The 23,480-nt window shown below is 36.1% G+C and overlaps 2 protein-coding genes across 4 annotated transcripts; one reads left to right on the top strand and one right to left on the bottom strand.

Annotated features, from left to right (window-relative positions):
• The first annotated feature begins 5,760 nt into the window (after nt 1-5,760).
• Nucleotides 5,761-11,399, top strand: PUB15 (Plant U-Box 15). The gene is made up of 4 exons (XM_010267868.3): nt 5,761-6,331; nt 6,433-6,549; nt 9,208-9,642; nt 10,007-11,399. The coding sequence occupies exons 1-4, from the start codon at nt 5,981-5,983 to the stop codon at nt 11,057-11,059; spliced, it is 1,956 nt and encodes a 651-aa protein (XP_010266170.1). The 5' UTR covers nt 5,761-5,980; the 3' UTR covers nt 11,060-11,399.
• Nucleotides 11,400-16,103: 4,704 nt separating this feature from the next.
• LOC104603752 (uncharacterized) lies at nt 16,104-22,641 on the bottom strand. Of its 3 annotated transcripts, XM_010267869.3 has the most exons (14): nt 22,286-22,641; nt 22,111-22,192; nt 21,853-21,963; nt 21,131-21,228; nt 20,960-21,043; nt 20,719-20,855; nt 20,143-20,215; nt 19,986-20,031; nt 19,758-19,867; nt 19,549-19,656; nt 19,404-19,463; nt 19,050-19,111; nt 18,309-18,621; nt 16,104-17,432 (listed from the first exon to the last, which is right to left on the bottom strand). In XM_010267869.3, the coding sequence occupies exons 1-14, from the start codon at nt 22,349-22,351 to the stop codon at nt 16,632-16,634; spliced, it is 2,151 nt and encodes a 716-aa protein (XP_010266171.1). In that variant the 5' UTR covers nt 22,352-22,641; the 3' UTR covers nt 16,104-16,631. The 3 variants fall into 3 exon arrangements, with proteins under 3 accessions (XP_010266171.1, XP_088743185.1, XP_088743184.1); XM_088887059.1 differs by lacking the exons at nt 21,131-21,228; nt 22,111-22,192; nt 22,286-22,641 and having other exon boundaries at nt 20,719-20,847; XM_088887058.1 differs by lacking the exons at nt 21,853-21,963; nt 22,111-22,192; nt 22,286-22,641 and having other exon boundaries at nt 20,719-20,847.
• Nucleotides 22,642-23,480: the final 839 nt, after the last annotated feature.

The raw sequence follows: 23,480 nt of genomic DNA, 5'->3' as shown, positions 1-23,480 counted from the left end.
ACCCACCTCGGCGTCGGGGCACCTCGGCCCAAAGCTCACCTCGGCGTTGGGGCACATCGACATTCAATCCAGTTTGGAACTAAAGAACCGAAGTATCAGCTCGGGGCTAACAACCCGAACCGCCACGTAATGACTCTAGAAGTTTCTCTAGCAGACCCCGAATCTCGAGAGATCACGATGAGCTAACAGACTCCGATCCTCATGGAATCATGCCGCATAACGGTAGACCATATCCTCTCCTCGCTTGGATCGGGCAGAAACGGTAGATTTCTTTGACTGATACGTTACTCCCTGACTAAAGTGGAAACGGATCTCATCCACTCAGACCGAAGATCCTGGAACCGTTCCGCGAAACCCACGGCAGCTCAGCTATATAAGAGCAACAACCCCTCCAGGGCCCAGGTACACGTGATCACTCTACTATTTAGCTCTTTAGCTCTCTCAAATTCTCAAAGCATTTAGCTCGCAGATACTAACTTAAGCATCGGAGCGATCTCGCCGGATTAGCCACCCTGGGTTCTCTGATCCATCGTCTTGCAGATTGATCTAATTCGCTGCTCGATTGGAAGCCAGATCACCCTTCAACTGGAAGTAGTCAGATCGCGCTACATCAGTTTTGTATCCCAATGAATAATTGAATTGGGACCAGTCCTTGTTATTCCCAATTGATTGTATAAATAATAATATATAAAGGTTTTTTAGCATTTCTGTACCTTTTGTAATATTTTATTTTTAACCTTTAAAACGGAAAATTTTATAGAAATTATATAAGATAATTTTTGTTGAAAACACTTACTTTATCGTCTATAAACAGTTCATTGTTTATTATTATTTTTTAAGGTTATATTATCAAAATATAGAGTTCGAAGTTATTATTCTTATAATAATTATAGACATCAAATATAGTCGGGACAAATCAAGTCAGATTCCATTATCACAATTAATAATTGATTTGGTTTTAGGTCTATCCGATCCATTCACATCTCTTTTACTTAAGGCTATGTTTGGTTTGAAGGAAAATGCAAGAAAAGGTAGGAAAATTTTTATATCTTGTATAAATTTTCCTATCTTTCCCTTCCTTTTCCTACCTTCTCCTTCAAAAAACATAGCCTAACTTCACTAACTCTAATGGAAGTGAACACCATACTATTTGATTTTGAAATATATAACAAATAAAAACCCTATTACTTTTTACTAGGATAAACATGCGGGTTCTAGTCTTTTCTACATATTTTTTCATTACCGTTTACTTTATTTCGATTCAACCCCCCCCCCCCCCTCCCCACCCCCCCTCCTCCCAAAAAATTGTAGTTTTTACTTTTTAAATGTTTAGTTATGTTCTTGTACTCATACTTTATAAACTGGCTATTTGCTTGAATTTTGGTGTAGGTCATGAAAGCAAAATTAAAATACCATATATCATTTAAATGATAATATGTAAATTGCTGAAATCTCCCCTGTTCTTTTTTATATGTACAGTTCAGTACCTACTTTATGCTAATAGCACTTTTTGACATTGTTACATTTACACCCTCTTTATTGATTCAACATCAAAATGTTGACCGGAATTGTTGATGTCATTGTCTCAACATTTTTAAATGTCAAGATTGTCTTTAGATTAAAACATGTGGTTTTCAAAAATATATATCAACCAAAAAAATAGAGTTGAGTACATGCATGCATACATACAGGCAAAACTTATAGAAAAACAAACAAATTTATTAAAAAATTAAATATATATGTTTTAATAAAACATAGAAAATGTAAAAAATACATAAAATTCAACCCAAAAATATATATAATTCAACAAAATATACACAAATTGTAAAAAAAACAAATTTTAAGAATTTTATGGTCAATGTAATAGGGAAGGGCAAATTTAGAAGCTAATTTACCATTAAAATGAAGAGTTGGGTATTTTGGTAATATTACCCACTTTTGTCGACTCAAGATAATGGAAATGGTGTAGATGCAACAATGTTGGATAGTGTAGGGGAGGGCAGTGCTATTAGTATAAAGTAGGGTAATGAACCAGAATTGTCAGAAGTAAAAGAGAGGTTTTAGCAATTTACCTTGTTTTGGGGATTTTGAAAGGAGAGGGATGGGATTACCCATATTCTTATTTCAGATGTCCAAATTGATTTTCCCCAACTGTCACTTACCTGAGTTTGGATAAGTTGAGTTTCCCAAATAGAGGGTAAATGAAAAAAAAATTAAAATGGTCAAAAATACTCCCACAAAATACATTTACGCGAAAAAATGAATAAGGGTGAATGCACTTATAAAAAACAAACACGGCCTTGAAGTTTTCTAATAATTGTCAACTCTGATGATGTTTGCCATCTACACCTTTCTGTTAGAATCCATTATCAAGGTGAAAAATCACTAAAATACCCATTCATTAATATTTAATCTTTTTCCTTTCCCAAAATTGTATATTTCTCTAAATCCACCCTTAATCCACGTATAACCTTCATTTTCTCTCACTAAAGCCTGAACTCTGACATGTCAATGTATTTGAAGTTGTTAAATAAAAACAAGGCTGAAATTGCATCTCCTTGCTATGGTAGATTCATCTCTTTAATCCGGCTTAAAGTTTGAATTCTGTTAATCATAATCCGATGCTAATGCATTAAATTGTACAAAGTTTGCCCAGAAGAACTAATAATGAAATAAAAAATGTTAGAACTCCTATTTAAAGAAGAAAGTTACGAAGGTTAAGCTTTGGAAGCACACCAATGCACAGCTCCTCAATTCAACTCCAAAAATCAGAGAATCTACAATGATAGGAAAACAAATTCCTTTGCACTTCCTTATGCAAGTCAAAAAGAATAACCAACAAGTAGCAAGTAACAAATAATAAAAGCAATTTAACAAACACAATGCAAGCAACAATAGAGATACCAAGATTTACATGAATGAAAAACCCCTCATTATGAGGGTAAAAACCATAGGACTAAACTCCAAATCTTCCACTATCGCCAAAATAGTAGGATGCAACAATTTTCTATCTAGTTGTAATCTAGTTACAACTAGATGATAGCATCAAGAGAAAAACTTTTGGCTTCCAACAAAAACAAGCATCACCAACATAATTGGAATGAACAAATAAAAAAGTTCTCATCAAGATGGAATGCAAAAATAAAGCTAAGAGATGTTGTAGGATTTATTCTTTTTCTTCTACAACCCTTTCATGTTTTCTTGTTCCTTTCTCAAAGCCTTCTCCACCAAAACCCTTATTTATTCTCTAATAACCCTAGAGAGCAAGAAAAAAATGAGAAAGGAGAGCTAAAATCAATTCGTTGCTAGTTTAAGAATGTAATACAAAAGCCTTCTTGGTTTTTCCTCTTGTCTTTTTGTACTTTTCTTTTTTTTGTCTTTATTAGTGTGTGTCCCGTCTCACGAGGAGGATAGGCTCAACAAATCTCCCCCTCTGACTCATGAGGTGGATTTCTTTAAACTCAAACCCACCAAGCTCTTGCAAAAATCAAATTTGTTCTTACGTAGTCATAATATTTGAACTATTATTTTCGGTGTAAATCTTTTCTAATTGTAATTGCTTCTCCTCAAGAACATTTATAATCCAATGATACCTGACATCAATGTATTTGGACTTGAAATGAAAAGTTGGATTCATAGCTAGTTGATAACACACTAATTGTCACAAAGAATAATATTTTCCTTTACACCCAACTCTTCAAAGAATATTTTCATCCACAAAATTTCTTTGCAAGCTTCATTTGCAAGAATATATTCAACTTATGTAGTGGATAAAGCAATGCATTTCTATAGTTTGGATTACCATGACATTGCTCCCCCTACAAAAGTGAAAATTAATGTCTCCGGTGCATCTGTGTTGCATCTAATACTTTTATCACTACAAAAACATAAACACAATACAAAAGTAACTCTAAAATACTTGAAAATCCATTTAATTGTTTTCCAATGCTCTTTGTTTGGATTGACAAGAAACATGCTAACAACACCAACTACATATACAATGCCAAGCCTAGTAAAAACCATAGCATACATTATACTTACATTCAAGCGCAATCATTGAAAACCCATATGATAACTGATTGGAGGAAACAAAATGTAAAACAAAGCAATACAAAACACACATCTCCATACTAAGGCTCTGAAGAAGGGTCCATCCAGTTCAGATTATTTGATTTGATAGAACCCTCATTGTTCAAGTATTCCTTTATAACCATCCTTGAGTACCTCCTTTTAGTGGAGTTTGGGAGTGCTTATTTGAGAAATAAGTGCACTTATTTGTTTTTGGCATTCAATTTTTTCAAGTGCTTAAAAATAAGTATTTATTTCATATTGGGTGTTTGGTGAGCTTTTTATCCAATAAATGTTTATTAATTTAAAATGACAAATTTGACCCTCATTTAAAAGCACCACATTTAAAGCATATTATAACAATTTAAATGGATTTTTGAACACCAAATCAAGTGCACTAGGTGTTAATTCATTGAAAATAATAAATTTTCAATTAAATGCCCTAATACACAAGGAAAAAAAAATAATAGGTCGACAAAAACAAAGAGGAGACGAGAAAACTAAAAAAACGGGGAAGGATGAAGACAAAGAACTTGACATGAGCTTCTAATTCGATTTGGAGTGGAAGATATTGCCACTGCAGCCTAAAGAATGTGAGGTGAGAACAAGCATAGTGGAATGAAAGAAAATCCTATCTTTTTTGAACAAGGGTATTCTTGGGGTACTTTAAATAATACATAGGAATTTTTTTGGAACTAAATCTTAGAATAAGCCCTTATTCAATAAGCATTTAATAATAAGTTCAAATTTTGGGTTTTATTCATGCTTATTTGTCAAATGAAAGTATCCCGACCCAAAATAAGTACTTATTCCAATAAATACTTAAAAAAAGCTCAATTTTAAGTCACTCCCGAACTTGGCGTTGACATCATTAGAATCCTCTTATCCTCTATTCAACTGGTGATTCGGTCCGGCGCTCAAGCAAGGGTAGAGAGGAAGCTTTTTTAAGAGTATTTTCCTCGTTAGAAAACCATGTCTCTTCAATTAAAGGCATTTTTTTATAAATAATATTAACCGACAAAAAAAGGAATCAGAAGTTAACTTTGAGATAATGGAATGACAAAATTAGCATTTGAGAAATTTTCAGTCCACTTGAGAAACTTTTGTTAATTTTTAGGATTTATTTACCAACACCTAATTCACGACCCTTGAATTTTCATTCATTCCCCGATTTGTCACTGTTCCAACTTTACAAATTGTATTAAAAAAAATTATGTGGTTTGAAGCAATTAGTTTGTTTAAAAAACAAATAATCTTATTATTTTAATAAAATAAAGTTGTATAAAAGACCAAAACTTCCGGTAACCAGGTTCTCTGTCGGATCTTTAGTGTTGACGTGTCACTAAACTGTGTGGAACTGTGGATTCAAAGGAAAATCCCTTCGGTTAGAAACTTAGAATACTATCGTTTGTCCACGTGGATGAGCAGACGACCGTAGGAAACTTCAGTACCCGTCAATTCAAATGATCAAATCATTCATGTGATGGAGACAGGTGACCCGATACCCAGTAGTAGTAGAAGCCTTTTCAGTAGGGCCCCCCATCAAATGAAACCAACGAATCAGGTTTCCGTTTTGCGAACAGAGGAAAGTCGCACTGGATCTGTGTCAAAAAAAACCCCGTCATGTCCGTTACAGAATAACTGATTTTCAAAAAAAAATCCTTTTTAAGGAGCACTGGACCCGCGAAAAGCACTCTGACCATTAATCGGACCCGAAATAACAGCGGAGGCCTTCCGCCCAGACAACTAAGACCAAGAAGAACAAACAGCTCCATTGTCCATGGCAATTAGGGTTAGGGTTTCGTTTCTACCCTCGTGTTCTCTCCTGAAAATGGTCGTTCCCCTCTGAAACCCTAATTCAACTGAAAAGGCAGGTATCTAAAGCTTACCGACACTCAGATCTTCTCTTGGGATGGAAATGGAGGGGCAGATGACGGAGGGAGGAGGGGAAGGAGAGACTATGGATAACGGGAACATCTCCAATGCCACATCAAACAACAAAGAGACTAGCGATGCGATCCATGAGTTGATAGATCTAATTGAGTCCCTCGGCTTGTTCCCGGATTACCGCAAAACACAGAAAAGGGAATGCCTTAACCTCGTCAGGCGGATGAAGCTGTTAATACCTCTGTTAGAAGAGATAGCCGACATTGCTTCTCCACTTCCGGACGAGGCTTCTACGTGTTTGTGCAACATAAAGAAATCGCTTCTTTCGGCAAAGAAATTGTTAAAGACTTGTCATGATGGGAGCAAAATTTATCTGGTTACAGTTTCTTTCTATTTTTAATTTGTCATCTCAGGATGGTTTAAGTTTTTGGACACTTATTCTTGATTCCTTTTTGTGCCTCAACTTTTCTGGTTTAGGCATTCGAGAGCGAGGCGATCGTGGGTAGATTTCATTCCATTTATGACAAATTATATCAGTCTTTGGATAGCATGCCTTATAAAGAGCTGGGAATCTCAGATGAAGTGAAAGAGCAAGTAATTTCTCTTCCTTTCTTGCACGATTTTAGGCTCTTGTTTTTGCATTGTTTTATGTAGAGATTCACTTTGAAACACGCTTCAGTTTTGTGTTTATAATATATCAAATCAAAACCTTTCCTTTGATTTGGTTTTTATAGTATTATCACCGGATTGCATGATAACACAGCAACAAGGTCCAGATAGTGGATTAGGTTTTTATTTGATGTTCTTTATTTTGAACCTTCTGGGGAATAGCTAATTAGATTCGTCACTGGCCCCTGTGGCTGAATGGAAAGTGCTACCAGATGATATTAGAGCCTTGCATTTCTTTCTTTCTTTCTTTCTTTCTTTTTTTCCTGTTGAAACTTCCAGTATAACAAAAAATGGGAAGAAAGGCAAACAGAAAAACTAAGACCATTGAATGCTATCCTCATTATGACTGTTGCTCTAGCATTTTTTTAGCCTCCCTTGTCTTCCATAAAACTAAGACCCTTTTCAGATTATTGTTTCTATTAGCTTATTTATTTTTGTTTATTTTCATTTGTCTATCTCAGCTACACTCACTTTCTTCATTAATCATAACTTCCTCTTAAACTTTTAGCATTACTATTAACCAGTTCATCTTGGCTGTTATTCTTCCTTAACAGCAACACCAGCATAAAGCCTCTGGCTCTAAAAATCTTGTAATGCAATGAAGAAAAACACCTATAATAAAGCAAGCAATCAAAAAGAAGAAAATTTTACTGTCCAAAGTACACTGAGTTTACATTTAGATTTACAAGGTTATTTGGCTATTCTCTGATCATGTAAAATTTTATTTGTTTTACCTATTATTTTTGGAGGTTAAAATTTGCAAATAGTAATTAAAAAAAAAAATTGAATTCTGAACATTTTATGCATTTAGAGATATATGGCATTCATGAAGTAGTTTTTTCAGTGCTCTGCAATCCTAAAAAATTCCCAGTTGTTTGTTGACAAATGTAATTTTGTTTCTTTGAATAGAACAAAGACAGGCATTCATAATGGTGCAACAAGAAGGCAAACTACAACTCTTTCAAGGCTGTGAATAGTACCTTGTTATTTTTGGAAAATTTTAGAAAAGAGCTAGTTATGAGAAATAATATACATATAAATGGTCTGACAAACCTGAGAGAATAAAAAATTATCTACATCTGAAATAGTGAAGACCGGTGCCATCTGACCCAACAAGAAGGCTAATATGAAATAGGAGTTCCGGCCTAGAGTAGAAATTCAAGTCTTCATCCCTGTCACAAGCCAAATTGGCCAAGGAATCGCCATCTGATTGCTTTCTCTGTAATTGTGAATGAACCGGAAGGAGAGAATCTCCAATTGATGCCAAATTTCCTCCACCAAATACCAAATGCTCCAAGGGTGTTTTAGCAGACCCCTGGTAAATATCAATTATAATTTTGGTCTGAGCACACTGCCATTGTAAGAAAACCAGCTGCTTTTAGCATAAGCAAGCCCATACAAAATGGCCCTACATTCGGCTACAATATTAGTAGTGAACTCCATAGCTATGAGCAAAAGCCAATAGAACATTGTTATGGCTCTCTCATACAATGCATCCCCCACCACTAACTCCAGGGTTACCTCTACTAGCTCTATCAAGTATCAACATTAATCATAACTTCCATTGAGGAAGGAGTCCAAAACTTGAGCCTGTTGGATGTATGACTTGGGTTTGAATACCAAGAGAACACACTTGAGCCTGTTGGATGTGTGAAAGATATTGATTGAGAGATTTCCTTAATCCAAAGAGAAATCTTGCTAATAATTTCTGCCAAACATTTACCTTTCCCTTCCACATATCTTCTGCTATGTTCCTTCCAAATCTCCCAAAGTCTAAAACCAGGGAGGCTGCCAATAATCCACCCCCACTGAGACTTCTTATTACCAGCCACTAGCTGTCAATGTCTTACTCTACTACCAACAGAATCCTCAATGCTGATACCAATCCCAATCAGGTTAGCAAAATGACTCCAAATCTTTTGAGCTAAGCTGCTGTCAATAAAGAGGTGGTGCAATGTTTCCTCCTTTGGATGACTACAGCATGCACATTGAGAACATAGAGGAATTCCAATATTTTTAATGTTTTGATCAACAGGATCCTTCCTTTAATTATTCTCCAACTCCCAAAGGAAACTTTCGGTGGGATCTCCTTCACCCAATCCAATCCATTCCTTTAATCCAGTTTCTTACTGGTTTGAATAGCTTCCTTCACCTGTAACACATTTTTCCGTAGAAGATCTGGACGCCAAGATGCATCATTAGACAGGAAGTCAATCAACAGCTCATCCCCAAGCATTTTGTCCAACCAAAAGGATACTTTGCCTTTCCTCAATAATCACCTTGAATTCCCAACAATCTCCTCAATGTAGGAGAAATTTTCTCTCCAAGTTTTAGATCCTTTTGAATTGATACTCACCCAAAGAATAATGCTTACCCTTCAAGAACTTGGTTTGGAATCCCCATTCAAACCAGCCACATAAAAATTACAGAACAGCTGCTCTAATCTTTTCGGTGAAATTTAGAATGAAGAAATCAAATGGTTATAAGTTGCATGAAAGGTATATAACTTGTAATTTTATAGTACTTCTGCACCAAGACTCTCTATTGTAGAACTTATTTTTCTATTCATTAACTTTGATTCAGGTTGAGCTAATGCGGGTACAACTTAAAAGAGCAAAGAGACGAACAGATACTCAAGATATAGAGCTTGCAATGGATATGATGGTTGTATTCTCTAAAAATGAAGACCAGAATGAAAACCGCAATGCAGACAGCGCCATACTAGAAAGATTGGCAATCAAGCTCGAGTTGCACACTATCTCAGATTTAAAAGCAGAAACTGCAGCTGTAAGAAAACTTGTTAAAGAAAGATCTGGGCAAAATGCAGAAAGTATTCAACATGTTATTGATCTATTGAGCAAATTTAAGCAAATTGCTGGGGTTGAAGAAAACATTCTTGATGAACCTGTTTTGCCAAGATCTTTTCAGAAGTGCCCTTCCTTGGCAATTCCTCATGAATTCCTTTGTCCCATCTCACTGGAGATCATGACAGACCCCGTTATTATAGCAACTGGACAGGTAGACTGCATGTACCCATTGGAGCCCTTTAATTACCTTCAGATAACAAGTTAACAACTGAAAATAGAAATAGTTAATTATTATTGAATTAAAAACAAAATTATAAATTTAGGGAGCTATAAGCAAGATAAATTGTATTGTTTCTATAAAGCACAATAAAGGAAAAATATTTACAAGCAACTATCAAATCAACAACACACTTTCTCCTTTTGTATATTAAGAAGGAAAATTAGCATTTTGTATTTATTGTAATTTAAATATGTTATGCCTAATATACCTATCTCTAGGTAATGCTCCTGAAAAATAGGTTATTTTACAAACAATTCTCATGGTATGTCTGACAATTTCCTTCTTCCTTTCTCAGACTTATGAAAGAGAAAGCATACAGAAGTGGCTGGATTCCAACCACCGGACCTGCCCAAAGACGGGGCAGATTTTATCTCATTTGTCTCTTGCACCAAACTATGCCCTCCGCAACCTTATTTTGCAGTGGTGTGAGAAGAACAATTTTGAATTGCCTAAAAAGGATGCTCCTGCAAGCTCTCAAAGCTCCTATGCTGAACAGAAGGAAGAAATCTCTTCCTTGGTTAAAAACCTGTCCTCAAGCCAACTGGATGTGCAGAGAAGGGCTGTTGCAAAAATCCGTTTGCTTTCCAAGGAGAATCCTGACAACAGAATCATGATAGCAAGTTGTGGAGGAATTCCTCCTCTAGTTCAGCTTTTATCCTATCCAGATTCCAAGATCCAAGAGCATACTGTCACAGCTCTGCTTAATCTATCAATTGATGAAGCAAACAAGAGAATCATTTCCAGAGAAGGAGCCATTCCAGCTATAGTTGAAGTACTGCAGAAGGGGACCGTTGAGGCTAAAGAGAATTCTGCAGCAGCTTTATTCAGTCTATCAATACTTGATGAGAACAAAGTGGCAATTGGATCTGCAGACGGCATTCCACCCTTGGTAGATCTCTTGCAAAATGGGACCATAAGGGGTAAAAAAGATGCTGCAACCGCACTTTTTAATTTGTCACTCAACCAAACAAATAAGGTGAAAGCCATTAAAGCGGGTATTGTAAAACCATTGCTTCAGTTAGTAGAAGATAAAAACTTGGGTATGGTTGATGAGGCCCTCTCAATCTTGTTTCTACTTGCATCTCACCCTGAAGGGAGAAGTGTGATTGGACAACTCTCTTTCATTGAAACTTTAGTTGGAATCATCAAAGATGGGACCCCCAAGAACAAGGAGTGTGCCCTTTCAGTTCTTCTTGAGTTGGGATTGAACAACTCATCATTCATTTTAGCTGCACTTCAGTATGGAGTGTATGAACATTTAGTAGAACTTGTGAAGTCTGGAACCAATAGGGCCCAAAGGAAAGCAAATTCCCTTTTGCAGCACATGAGTAGGTGTGAACAGATATGAAGTACCAAAGGATTAGATTTTCAGGTTGTTGTAGCTTGCATCTCAGGTTGAACTGCTGGTGTGGAGTCTCTACTTGTACTACATGTTGTTGGAGGTATACATCAATATCTGTTACATGTTCTTCTTCCATAGATGTATTCTATACCTACTAGGACCCAGCATTTTTCCATGTTAATATTTGTGAATCCCCACCAGGTTTATAGTATATATTTACTGGGAAAAAATGTCATACATGTGCTTACTAAAATATGTATTAAGGTATGGTGTAAAACAAGAATTCTATCAAAAGAGAGCCATATACAATGACAACTATTAATAACTGATCTATGTTGTTAAGTCATTGTGGTGTATTCATTCTTTGGAGCTGTGGTTGTGGTTAATATCTCTATGCTTTTTTATCCCTGATATTTTTCATTTTTTCAGGCCAACACAAGATCAAGAAACCACGTCCTCATATTGAGACTGATATTTTCAAACAATTCCTTATGAGAATTCCTAATATTTATTGATACTTTCAACTAGCCTTTTTTTTTTTTTTTTGCATCAAACCCACTCTAGATTCTTTTTCTACTTTGATTTGCGGTGTATGGATTATGGAACAAAAACAACTTCATTTCAGTAAATTAAAATATTTTTTGTGATAAAAAAGGTAGATGCCTTTATATTTGAGCCGCTAAAAATCCCTTTAAATTTATGCAACATGCATATAAATTGGATAAACAAAAGCAATACTAAGTTGCACAAATTATCTATCTTAGAATAGGCCATGGATAAATATGGGGAGTGATTTGCGTATATCCAATTTTTGAAGGAGAAGAAGAAGAATACTCCGTACAGTACCAGGTACCCAATAAGTTATTGGGTGTTCTTTTAATGGTTTCAGTACATGCAGGATTATTGACAGTACATTTTTTTGGAGAATGTTAATAAATTCCAAAACCCATTTGGTCGTCCATAGCTACAACCGTCTTTTTGATTGGTATCACGGTAGCCCTTTGGTTGGGTATTGGAGCAACATTACCTATTGATAAATCTCTAACTTTAGGTTTTTTTAAATTGATTCAACCATTAAATGAAATAAAATATCACCACGTATGTATCTAGGAGGATTTGCTTTTGAAGCGACTATTCCCTAGATGCATCTATTGTATTTCTATCTTTCTGGATCTAATCCGAATATATGGACTGTAGATTTTATAAAAAAAAATGAAATAACTCCAATGGATTTAAAACTTATTCTTAGGTAAATCAATTGTGAAATGCTTTTGTAGAATGTCCAATATCTGTTTACATCTATCTGAAAATGTTCAATTTTCATAAGATTTTCTGGACTGTTATTCAAAAGGTCCAATCATGTATGTATATTGGACCTTTTGAGGCAATTATAGGTCCTGGGAGGCAATTCTGATTGGTCAATAAGAAAACATTTCAATGCTATTTCTTTTTTATTTTTCCTTAGTTTAGTTAATTTATCATGAAAGGTAAAAAAATATAAAGTAACCTTGTTTTGATTGTCCTCTAATTGGATGTCCTCTTCTTGTAAATCTAGGAAAGGTATAAATAAATCAATCAAATTCCGGGAGGTTTCCTGAAGTGTTTCTTTAAGAATTAAACTCCCATTCGTCCATATTTCGAGAAAAAGTACCTCTTGTTTCTCATTCCCATTCCCATAATAATGAATCAATATGTCCATTTCTACGTGAACCAATTCTTAGTATAGGTTTTGCCATATTTTATCATCTCATAAATATGAGTTAGAGATATCCATTTCATGTCAAAACAGATTCTTTATTTGTACATTGGATTCTTTAGAGAATCCCTTTTTAGAAAGATTATCATTGTCTTTGTTTATGTCTTGGATTGGACAATAGGCTTTTTATTGTGAAAGAGTAAAAAACTAAAAATAGGTATTAAACTAGGGGTATCTCTATAAAATGCTAATACACATGCACATAATTTTGTTTTCTTTTTTTTATAGAACCAAAATGGGGCTGCACAGAGTGGGGGGTAGCACATCCCCAGAAATCAAAACAAGCGATTATATTAAGAGGCATAGGAATGGAGCTGAAGGAAGCTTCGTTGGTGTGAGCATAGTTAGCTAACCAATCTGCAGTAATATTTCCTTCTCTGTTGATGTGTTCATACTCAATCTTTCCCTCTAATCTCTCTCTTAAAGTGTTGCATTCTTCGATAATTGGACGCACTCTCCACAGGGGGCTAGAACTCCTTTTCAGACTATCAATAACTACGTATGAATCTCCTTTGATGATGATGTACCTGTTAAGAAAGTTAAGACTAAGATTATGGGCCTCAAACGCAGCCCATGCTTCAGCTACATTAACTGTAGTTTTACCTAGTTTGTAGGCTTATGACCCAGGTGGTCCCTGGCAACACAAGCAATTGAGCAATCCCCATTGATACACGAGGCATCAAAATTAATTTTAATAGCTTCGAAATCTGGGTTCTTCCATCTAACAGGGATAACATCTTTCTCAAACAACTTTTATCTCCCTCATTCACCCCTTGGATCTCCAAGAACATATTATAAGCCCTTTCAATGATAATATAGGGACGCTAACTCCTATTTTTGAAAATACATTCATTATGATTCTTCCAAATTTGACAGAGGAGGAGAACAAATTTCTCCTTACTATAGGAGCCACCCAGATCCGTTCTGTTATTACTCGAGATGAAATTCCACCAATCGCAAATATTATTGTTGAAGTCATTGGGAATCCGAAAGGAATCTTTAGCAATATTCCATACTTTCTTAGCAATAGGGCAGCAGTTTATAAAAATGTGATCCGTGTCTTCTTCCTCTCCACACACCACACAAAATCCATCAATATTCATCCTTCTCAAAATTAACATTTTCTTTGTTGTCAGCTTTAGGTTGAGAAGCAAGAATAAGAAATATTTGTACTTTGGAGGGGTTTTCAAAACCCACACTTTTTTTGAATCATTCCAATTTCTGGGGTTATTGCCATTCATAATGCAATCTTCATTTTGTAGACTGATTTAATGGAAAAACTGCCATCCGGGTTGGGTCTCCAAATTTGTTTGTCTCTAGTATCACTAGTCAAGATAAAAATTGCCTTAACTTTATACCAAGATGAAATAGGGACCAAACTGCTGATTTTTGCTTTATCCCATGTGAGTCTCTCATTGTCGATTACCTCGCTCATTTTGAGATTAATATCAATGATGGTATCTTTATTTACCTCATTAATAAGGGGAACCCATCAACCCAGCTATCCAGTCAGAATCTGGTTGTGTTACCATTGCCAATGATAACACCAATACCACGTTTAATAAGGTCTCTAGATGAAAGAATGCCTTTCCATGCCCAAGAATAACCCTTCTTATTGTCTAGGTCCCAAAAATCCTTCTTCTTTAGATATTTCTGTCTTACAACCTGGACCCAGAGATTGTCCTCTTCATTCAAAATTCTCCAGCCAAGTTTGGCCAAGTTAGCCTAGTTAGTCCAACAAAGATTCCTTAGTCTCATACCTCCCAATCCCGACCCAAGTATAATTCAGACACATAATGCAGACCCGAACCTTATATAATTGGGCTGGTTCAGTTCAGATCGAGTGGGTCTACCCAACCTGTTGACAGTCCTATAGGTCCTATCCAAAGTATTATTTAGGAAGAAACAAGCAAGGTTTGAACTATGACTATGTTCAGTCATGTTGTTTTGGGAGAGGGGAGAGCAAAAGAGGGGAAAAGAAGCAAAGTGGAAACAAATATGTAGAGTGTAAAACTGTAGATACAAGGTTTAGAAATACCATATACAACGTTTTGCACTGAACATATTTATATTTGCACTCTTCCCAAACTGTACAAATACATATGCTGTCATTTTTCATGAACCGAGCACATTTGTATTTGCATTCTTTCGAAATAGAGCCTTGGATTGTTTGCAATGCAAATCTGAACTAGATACCAATTTTGCTCCTAGTTCAATTTTGCATCTGTTTGTTTGTAACTATGATTTGCACTCTTACTTGATAGAAAATTGGTACTTTTTATCTTGTTTGCACTCATTGGCAGTATAAATTTTGTTTCCCAAAAAACTGATGCAAATTTTACATTACCCTCCTACCTGAATTCTCATATAAAGTGGGGACTATATCATCTTGCTCCCTACCTCACTCCAAACAAATAACCCTCCTCCTACCTCCATTCTCTTTCATATAAGGTGGGGACCACATCATTGTAATTTCTGTTTTACTTATCACAAACTAACAAGGTAAAAGGCAAGTTTGAACAAAACTCCCATTCAATGCCCCAATGACCTGGTCAGTTGAACCATTAAATTGTTTGAACCAATCAACTAGTCATGAGTTAAAAATTTATTCTTATTTCATTTTTTTTTGTATTTTAGCTATTTCTATCATTAATAACAATAATTTTCATTTAATATGATGAATAAACAATATTAGAGACATGCACAACTCTTAAGCAGTTTTTCTGTAACTATCCATATTTTATGTATATTTATTTATTATTTTATTATTCAATTTATGATATCGGAAGTTGACTTATTTGACCAGGATGATTTAACCACTGACCCATCACCCAAATGGAAAAGCAATTCCATTTTGGGTCAATTTAATGAGCCTAGTTCACCTGGTATATATATAACATGAAAACAGGTTCAAAATAATAAAATAAATTAAAATTTTGAGATGTTAAATCATGGCCAAAAGGGGTATAAGTCATACAGTATTATTTTCTTTTTCTTGGATATTGATTCAAATGATGCTATTACAAAGTCGCAACTACCCAGCATTAGACTCTTAACTCGGAAAGATATGTTGCATAAAAAAACTGACCCAATCAAACAACAGTCCCACCCTTCGTAAACTTTCCCTTTCGACTCTTCCCAGGAATATTAACTCTTTTAATCCTATTTGGCCAGAAGAATACGACAATGATCTAACCATATGAATTTCGCAATTTGCAGACAATAGATTCATTCTATTCCAACATACGTTTGGTTTGCTCATTCATCAATATATAAGAAGAAACGCCTCTAGGCTGGACTCGGCTATTGCCAATCATGAAGATAAGCTATATTGATTATTAAATTGTTGGCATGCAAAGAAGGCAAGCATTACTATTGACAACAATACAAATCATATAAACCAATAAATGCCTAACTAAAAACCCAAAATATCCTCGTTTCTACTCCCTCCCCAGACCACATTGGCGGGAGCCATTATTTATTTTGGTTGCATGCCCATTGAAATGGTTGCATTCTTGCCCAACCCATCAGAATTGGCACAATGACGTACACAGATTTCGCGGATCTGACACATTATAAACCTACACCCATGTAATGTGATGTCAGAGTGAAGAGTCAGTTATCATAGTTGCGCAATACCCAGTCACTTTTGAACATGAGCATTGCATAAAATTTACAACAGATGACAATTGAGGTGAACAATACATAATTAGAAGTCACATGAACAAACGAGACAGTGATTGATGGCGTGCCTCCTTTACCACCTCCTGTTGTCCCAAATTAGACTGAGAATGATGTTTTACCTCTACTGCCTTGCAATTGTTATTCAAAAAAACTAGACAATGGTTGACGGTATTTCTCCTTGCTTACCACTGCCTGGTTCTTTTCCTGTTCCTTCTGGAGTGCCTCCTGTTGTTCAAGACCAGATGAGGGAAAACATTTTGCCATGTTTTCCTTGGTAGCTTCACAATGATCTTCTTCCTTCTTTTCAGAATCCTTACAGTGCTTTTCTTTCTCCTTAGCCACCTCGTGATGTCTTTTCTTCTCCTTGGAAGCCTTCTGATGGCTTTTCTCCTTTTGCTGTATTTCCTTGCCCTCCTTGGCTACCTCCTTATGATAATTGACTTTTTCCTTATCCACCCCACCATGCCTTCTTCCCTTCTTAGAGGCTGCCTCATGGCAATATTTTTCCTTGGCAGCCTTCTGACAGCTTTTCTCCTTCTTTTTATGTATTTCCTTACCCTCCTTGGCTACCTCCTTATGATAATTGTCTTTTTCCTTACCCACCCCACCATGCCCTCTTCCCTTCTTAGAGGCTGCCTCATGGTAATCTTTATCCTTGGCCTCTTCCTGCCAATGCTTTTCCTTCTTCATCAACTCCTGGGGGTGTTTTTCCTTCACCAACTCCTCATCAACTGCCCTCAGCTCTTGGACAACCCCACTGCTCATTGTGTCCATGATGACTTTGCCAAGCACAAATCTCACCTCATTACGATCTCCCTTCCCAAGCAACTTGTAATTGATCTCTAGACTCTCCCTTTCCCTTGTATAAGATTCAATATCTTCCTTCAGTACACTGAAAAGTTCAGCAACATGTCTGCCTACTGACTTGGATATAAAAACCTGAAATAGCACACATCACTTATTGTATCAAATACAATTCTAGATAAATAATAGCAATTCTTGATATAAAAACCTGAAATAGCGTACATCACTAATTGCATCAAATACAACTCTAGATAAATAATAGCAATACTTGAAGTGATACCAACAATTCAAACAAGGATGTCCGTGCAAGTGAATGTCTTTACATGTGTGAGCAAGGATAATCCAAGTTAGGCTTGGAGTTAGCACCTCCTTGCCTGCATAGTTCAAAGGGTGTACACATGCATAGTGGTTTTTAGCTGCCAGTTCACAAATATATCTGGTATATAAGTGAAAATCAAACTGATTGGGTAGTCCCAATATCTGCTTTCTTATACTTTTTTTATATGAGCATCACAAGTAATGCTGAACAGCCAGAAAATAATTAAGTAAAATTATTAACATATAAAAAATAAAATTCTCATGATGCGTATAAGTGGAAAGATGAGAAGATAACAAAGGGGCCAACAACCTTGAATGCAACACGCGCCTACATGTGAGGCAAGAACGGGCATGCACACACACACACACACACAGAGAGTAAATCTTCCTTCCAATGATCCAATCCAAGCTCAATTGGAGTTGATGCAACCAAACGTATGAAAGCTAAGCAAGTAAGACTCCAGCTAGGCTTGGATTGAGCACTCCAGCTTGATTCTTGGGTTCAAATTGATGAGATTGGGTTTTGGTTGCCCTCTAATTGAACCCAACCAATTTTATTTGCACCCTACTTATAAACCATATCAAAGTTGGGAAGATCCTAAGCTCAACCAGGATAAAGGCCATAAAGTTTAGTGTCTACAAAGTTTAGATAAAAAAATATAGTTAAAAGTGGCCAAGTGGGTACGGACTTACCAAACCAGGACATGGGGAAAGTGGGTATCTATCCATTGATTTAAGAAGACTTTCAGTCCCAGTCAAAGCATCAATAGAAGATATTATCAATGATGCTAAATAACTGACTTCTTCTGCAAGCATGTCATCTGACTTAGTTGCACCAGCATCTGAAATCTCAGGTACAAAATGAATGTGCATTTGAGCATTTTCTCTTGCAAATTTCACAGCTTCTCTCCAATCTCCATGATATAGAAGCAACGAAAATGTCCAGACTACAAGAGCATCTTGTCGATTATTTACTAGTGCAAGGTGAAATGCCAGTAACCCAACCCTGTTCAGAGTCACACAAACCAAAAAGATTATCATCCACCAAAACCTAGAATTGTCCAGACAAATCATCTATATCTCTGGATTTATACATATCTCCCCGGCTAGTTTCATGTTCAAAATGACTGGCATTGCTAGAAATATTCTAAGTTACAACAAAAAGGGCTGCATGTCCCTTGAAACCAAGCAAGATTATGACTTCTTCTAACTTGGAGTTTCCCATGCAAACAATTAGGAAAGCAAATCTTTAAAGAGAGTTTATATGAGGGGTGCAAGTCAGGTGCCTGAGTTGATGAATTTACACTGCATTCAGGTCAGGCCCATCCAAAATTTAACAAATTCCCAACCCAAGCCCGCTGAAGTTGCACCCCTAGTTATATAGATTTTTTTTTTGATAAACATTTACTCTTCAATCAGTAAAAACTATCTTACCACAGGATGCAGTCAGATGGCCGGTCACAGGCAAGTAATTTATCCATGTTAAGAAATAGTCTCTGAAAAAAAAAGGCAATCAACAATAAGGGCAAAAAAGGGATGAAAAATGAAACAATACTACAGCTGGATGATGTAACACTACATAACAGCTCAGATAAACAAATTCCTGGAATATTCACACAAGTTTCCATCAATCAAGAGTCAGGACACCTAATATGAGGGACATGCCAAGCCCTTGCAATGTAACTTATCTCTTTTGCATGTCTTGATTCTTGAAAAATCATGTTAGCTACTTATTAAGAAATATTTTTTACATGCATGAATGTAGTTTAGTTTGTCCACTAAGCTTACCATCAACATAGTGGAATCCTGAGCACCTTGATTATTGCCCTGTTTAGCTAGGTATGCTGCCTGTATTCAACATGATTTTTCAACCAAATAAACTTATTATGATAAAAAATGTAAAAGGTATGGCATTAGTTCAACAACCACGCACCTGAAAGGGAAGCAAGATATCAAGAAGTTTGAATCTCTTCAGTAAATGGAGGGAGGACTTAGCAGCTCCATAAGACAGCATAAAGTTCATTTCCATCATCAACCTTGACTAAAAAAATAATGGAAATATTTCATTACAAGCCTAAAGAAGTTTATATACAGAGCATAAAGGATATCCAAATGGTCCAAAAGAAGAGACTCCAAGCATACCTTATCCAAACTCATCACAGATGAGGAAAGATTTTTTATTGCTTCAGCAGTCTCCTCAGAAAATGAAAAGTGAAGGCGAGCTGCAATTCTTAAGCCCCGCAAAATTCTTGCTACATGCCAGAATTGACATATTGATGTTCAAGTTAAACCTTGTTAAAAACTATATGCAACGATCTCCAAATGTCAAAGATGAATGACAGACCTATAACAGAAAATAGAAAAACCTACCACAATCCTCTTGGAATGACAGCTGGGCTGGGGTTATGGTTCGCACCTATGTATATATCAAGTTAACAATAGAAATCAACCATAAAAGCTTAAATATCCTTCAGATAACAAGAAAACTTAAAATTTTCTTCTAACAAAATAAAATAAAATAAAACACCTTGCAGGTCCTCAAATCTTGCATCCCATTGGCATAGTCGTAGATTGTATTCACAAATGGGTCAAAGAATAAACTGCTTCCACAAACACATGAATAGAAATATTCAGTAATCGGTATCAAAGAAAAGATAATAAAAATCATATTCAAAGGATGAATATTAACTTCATTGCAGGGAAATGGAAAGTTAGCATGTAACATGTAATAATAACAACATTTCTATAAGGTTTCAAGTTTCTATTTCAGTGCAAACTTCAATTTAGATAGAGACAAATAGTTTATGGAGGTTTATGGAAGCTCAGACCCACAGAAACATTGTATAATTATAAAAAAAGCATGAACTATGGGAACACTATGACTATGTAGGAAAGCCATGAAAAGCTTTAGAAAATGACATAAAAAGCTTCACTAGATCCTGTCGGTGTTTCACAAAAAACTTTTGTTGTTTTTACTTAAAGAATTGATATGTCAAAGTGGAATTGATTTGATTTTCTTAGATGCTTAGAACCATGGGTTGATAGTTGATATAACCAAAATGCACAACAGAAGAAACCATACTACGTGAATAAGCAGGTATACCTGTTAATAGTAAAGTCCCTGTGCATGCAATTCCTCCAACGAATGAAGTCTTTTTCATCACAACTAGTTGACATTTGAGAGAAAAGAACTGTTTCATTTTCTTTAACATGCTCACCCACTGTCTCAAAACTAGATATCTTATACAGGTATACAAGTAAATCAATATATCAGTGCCATATATCAAAAACAAAAGTATTAAAAAAAACCATAGTAAACAAACTAGGTGGAAACAGAAACAAACCTCAATAACAGAACCTTGGACATGGACCAGACATATAGGAAATCGTCGTCCCACAATTCTGGCACGATGAAATTGTTTCCGTATCTACAAAGAAAAATGCACCCCCTGTATCAAATTTTGAAGTTACACCAAATATAGGGAGAAGATGAACAAATTTAACAATATATAAACCTGTTTAAGAGTAGCTGTGGTGATCACATCAAAATCCTTGGGTATTCTCCTTAGGAGTAAATCCCTCACACACCCACCCACTAGATAGGCTTCAAATCCTGAATGTTAACCACTAATTAGGGCAGACCTTCCAAGTAGGATTATAAATAATGGCAGCACGCAATTAGGAAGAGAATAATGATACTAAAAACTCCATTTCAGTGAAGAATATGCATTTTCCACATTAAAAATCCCGCATACTTCATCACATCATATGGAAAAATATTTTACAATTGAATATAATGTCCAGAAAGAAGGAAAATATAGGACATAGTCATCTAACAAACAGCAATGAGGATTTGTCAATGAAAAAAAGGATCAAATAAACTAAAATATGAATTTTGATTGACAATTTGAATTAAGCGTTTCCTTGAACATTGTCCTTGTTTAAAGTGACCCCTCGACACCTATAAGCTTTGAAATTTCCTTCTTCATCAAGGAGGCACAAAACTTAACAGGTAGCTTCTGGCTGTGAATTCAAGTCTTAATTAAACACAATGTAATAGAGTACGAGACCAGCATAATATATGACCACTGTGAAGAAGATGATTCAGACCCCACGGTTTCACACTGAGAGAGTGTTTGTCGAGGGTACTTCAATTAAGCAGCATTCTTTAGACATGATAAACAATGAGAATGACTTGTAACCATAGAGAGGATCAGACAATGAAACAGGAAATAACCTTTGCTTTGAAGAATTTTCAGAACTGTCCACGTCGATGTTGAAATCATGGACCTTTTTATCCCTAAAATCCTGGAATCCACTGCTTTCGATGTTGAAATGTCAAATATACCTACATTATAAGTTTATAACAATTACGAAACGTGAAAAGGAGGGCAGAGCCTGAAGGGATACAGAACTCTCTTCTTGTTCAACAATTTATGGGGATCTCCAATGTAATAATAAACAAAAGAATTTGAGATGTGACTACGACGATTACTGTTCTCAGCTCTTGCATCAGAAGCAACTCCCCCGTAAAGCCGAGCCTTTGCCCCTTCTCCGGCCAATATGTGATTCGATTTCTAATGGACAACAGAATCAAACGGAGATAAATTGATAAAGCGTTCGAAGAAATGCTCCAACTAGACATGGCATCAGGGGGAACAAATATATACCTGTACGTTGGAGAGCAAGATTCGCATGCAGTAGAGGAATTTACTGCTCCTTGACGGAATCGCCATGGACCCAATAACACGGGACTCATGGCCTGAACGTTGCAAAGGGCGCCATTTTTAGAGAAGTTTTGTATTTATTTTCGTCGGGGTCGGCTGGAAGTGGAAAGATGGGAGGGGCCGATTGTAATAGACCTCACCGTAGCCCAAAATGTTGAAATCGTGAAACGAGTAGGGTGCTTGCGTCTTGCGAGTTGCGACCAATGCGTTTCACGAGCGTTTCGTTTCACCGATTTAAGGTTGTCTTTGGTAATCATTCGTGCTTCGACATGCAATATTTTGAATTGAAACACGCCGTAATAGGGATTTCCATGCCAAGGGTTATATGATTGTTTTAACTCAAAACGTTTTGTGATGCTGATGTGGTGGTGTTTATATTTAAATTGCCAACATTACTGGGAGCTGTTTGGTAACATTGACATTTCAAGTATAAATAATAATACATTATAAAAGATGGGATGGGATGGGATGAGAAAGTGTAAAAATTTACACTTTTATTGTTTGGTTTTATATATGGGAAAATAATGGGAAAATCACTATTCATCATCTCCTACCTTTGGACAGTGCCATCAAAGACAGTAGTTCGGACTAACAGGTAGCAGCAGACCGTTCAGACTAAAGAGAAACCTAATGTTTCTATTCGGAAGAAGAAGAAAAGGGAGGAAGGGGAGTGACTGTTCATCATCTCCTACCTTCGGACTAACAAGTAGTAGCAGACCGAACCTCCATCTCTCTCCATTTCTAAATCTTACTCACATATTCCTCTCCTCCCTCCATCCTCTTCTCCATTCATTAGTCCTCTATTGAATGTCTCTGCTGGCGGTGAGGGAACATCTCTGTCACCGAACCAACTCTTGCTCTTGAGTTCGAACGGGGAAGGGGAGGTAGCAGATCGTCGATGGTAACAGGGAAGGCATTGGTTTGCTCCCTCTGTTCATCGTCGCTAGTTGCCTCCTTACCATGTGCTTTTTCAAGTTTTTCCATTAGGGTCGCACGATTTTGGTGCGACCCCAAATTCACGATTTTGGGATCTGACATCCCACATTTTTTTCATCCCATATTTTTCATTTCTTCAAAATAAATGAGAGAAAAAGAATATCTTTAAAATATTCCCCTTTTCTCATCCCCATCCCATAAA

The sequence above is a fragment of the Nelumbo nucifera genome, chromosome 5 (genome assembly GCF_055504915.1).
Source record: "Nelumbo nucifera cultivar China Antique chromosome 5, China Antique-T2T, whole genome shotgun sequence".
Taxonomy (NCBI): Eukaryota; Viridiplantae; Streptophyta; class Magnoliopsida; order Proteales; family Nelumbonaceae; genus Nelumbo; species Nelumbo nucifera.
The sequence above is the reverse complement of the archived record's forward strand: the minus strand, read 5'-3'. Positions and strand labels throughout refer to the sequence as shown.

Coding starts and splice junctions, on each gene's coding strand:
- PUB15 (XM_010267868.3), top strand. CDS start 5,981: ATGGAAATGGAGGGGCAGATGACGGAGGGAGGAGGGGAAGGAGAGACT. Junction 6,332..6,432: donor ATGGGAGCAAAATTTATCTG/GTTACAGTTTCT, acceptor TTTCTGGTTTAG/GCATTCGAGAGCGAGGCGAT. Junction 6,550..9,207: donor CAGATGAAGTGAAAGAGCAA/GTAATTTCTCTT, acceptor ACTTTGATTCAG/GTTGAGCTAATGCGGGTACA.
- LOC104603752 (XM_010267869.3), bottom strand. CDS start 22,351: ATGGCGATTCCGTCAAGGAGCAGTAAATTCCTCTACTGCATGCGAATC. Junction 19,657..19,757: donor CTGTGATGAGTTTGGATAAG/GTATGCTTGGAG, acceptor TTATTTTTTTAG/TCAAGGTTGATGATGGAAAT. Junction 17,433..18,308: donor TTTCCCCATGTCCTGGTTTG/GTAAGTCCGTAC, acceptor GTGCTATTTCAG/GTTTTTATATCCAAGTCAGT.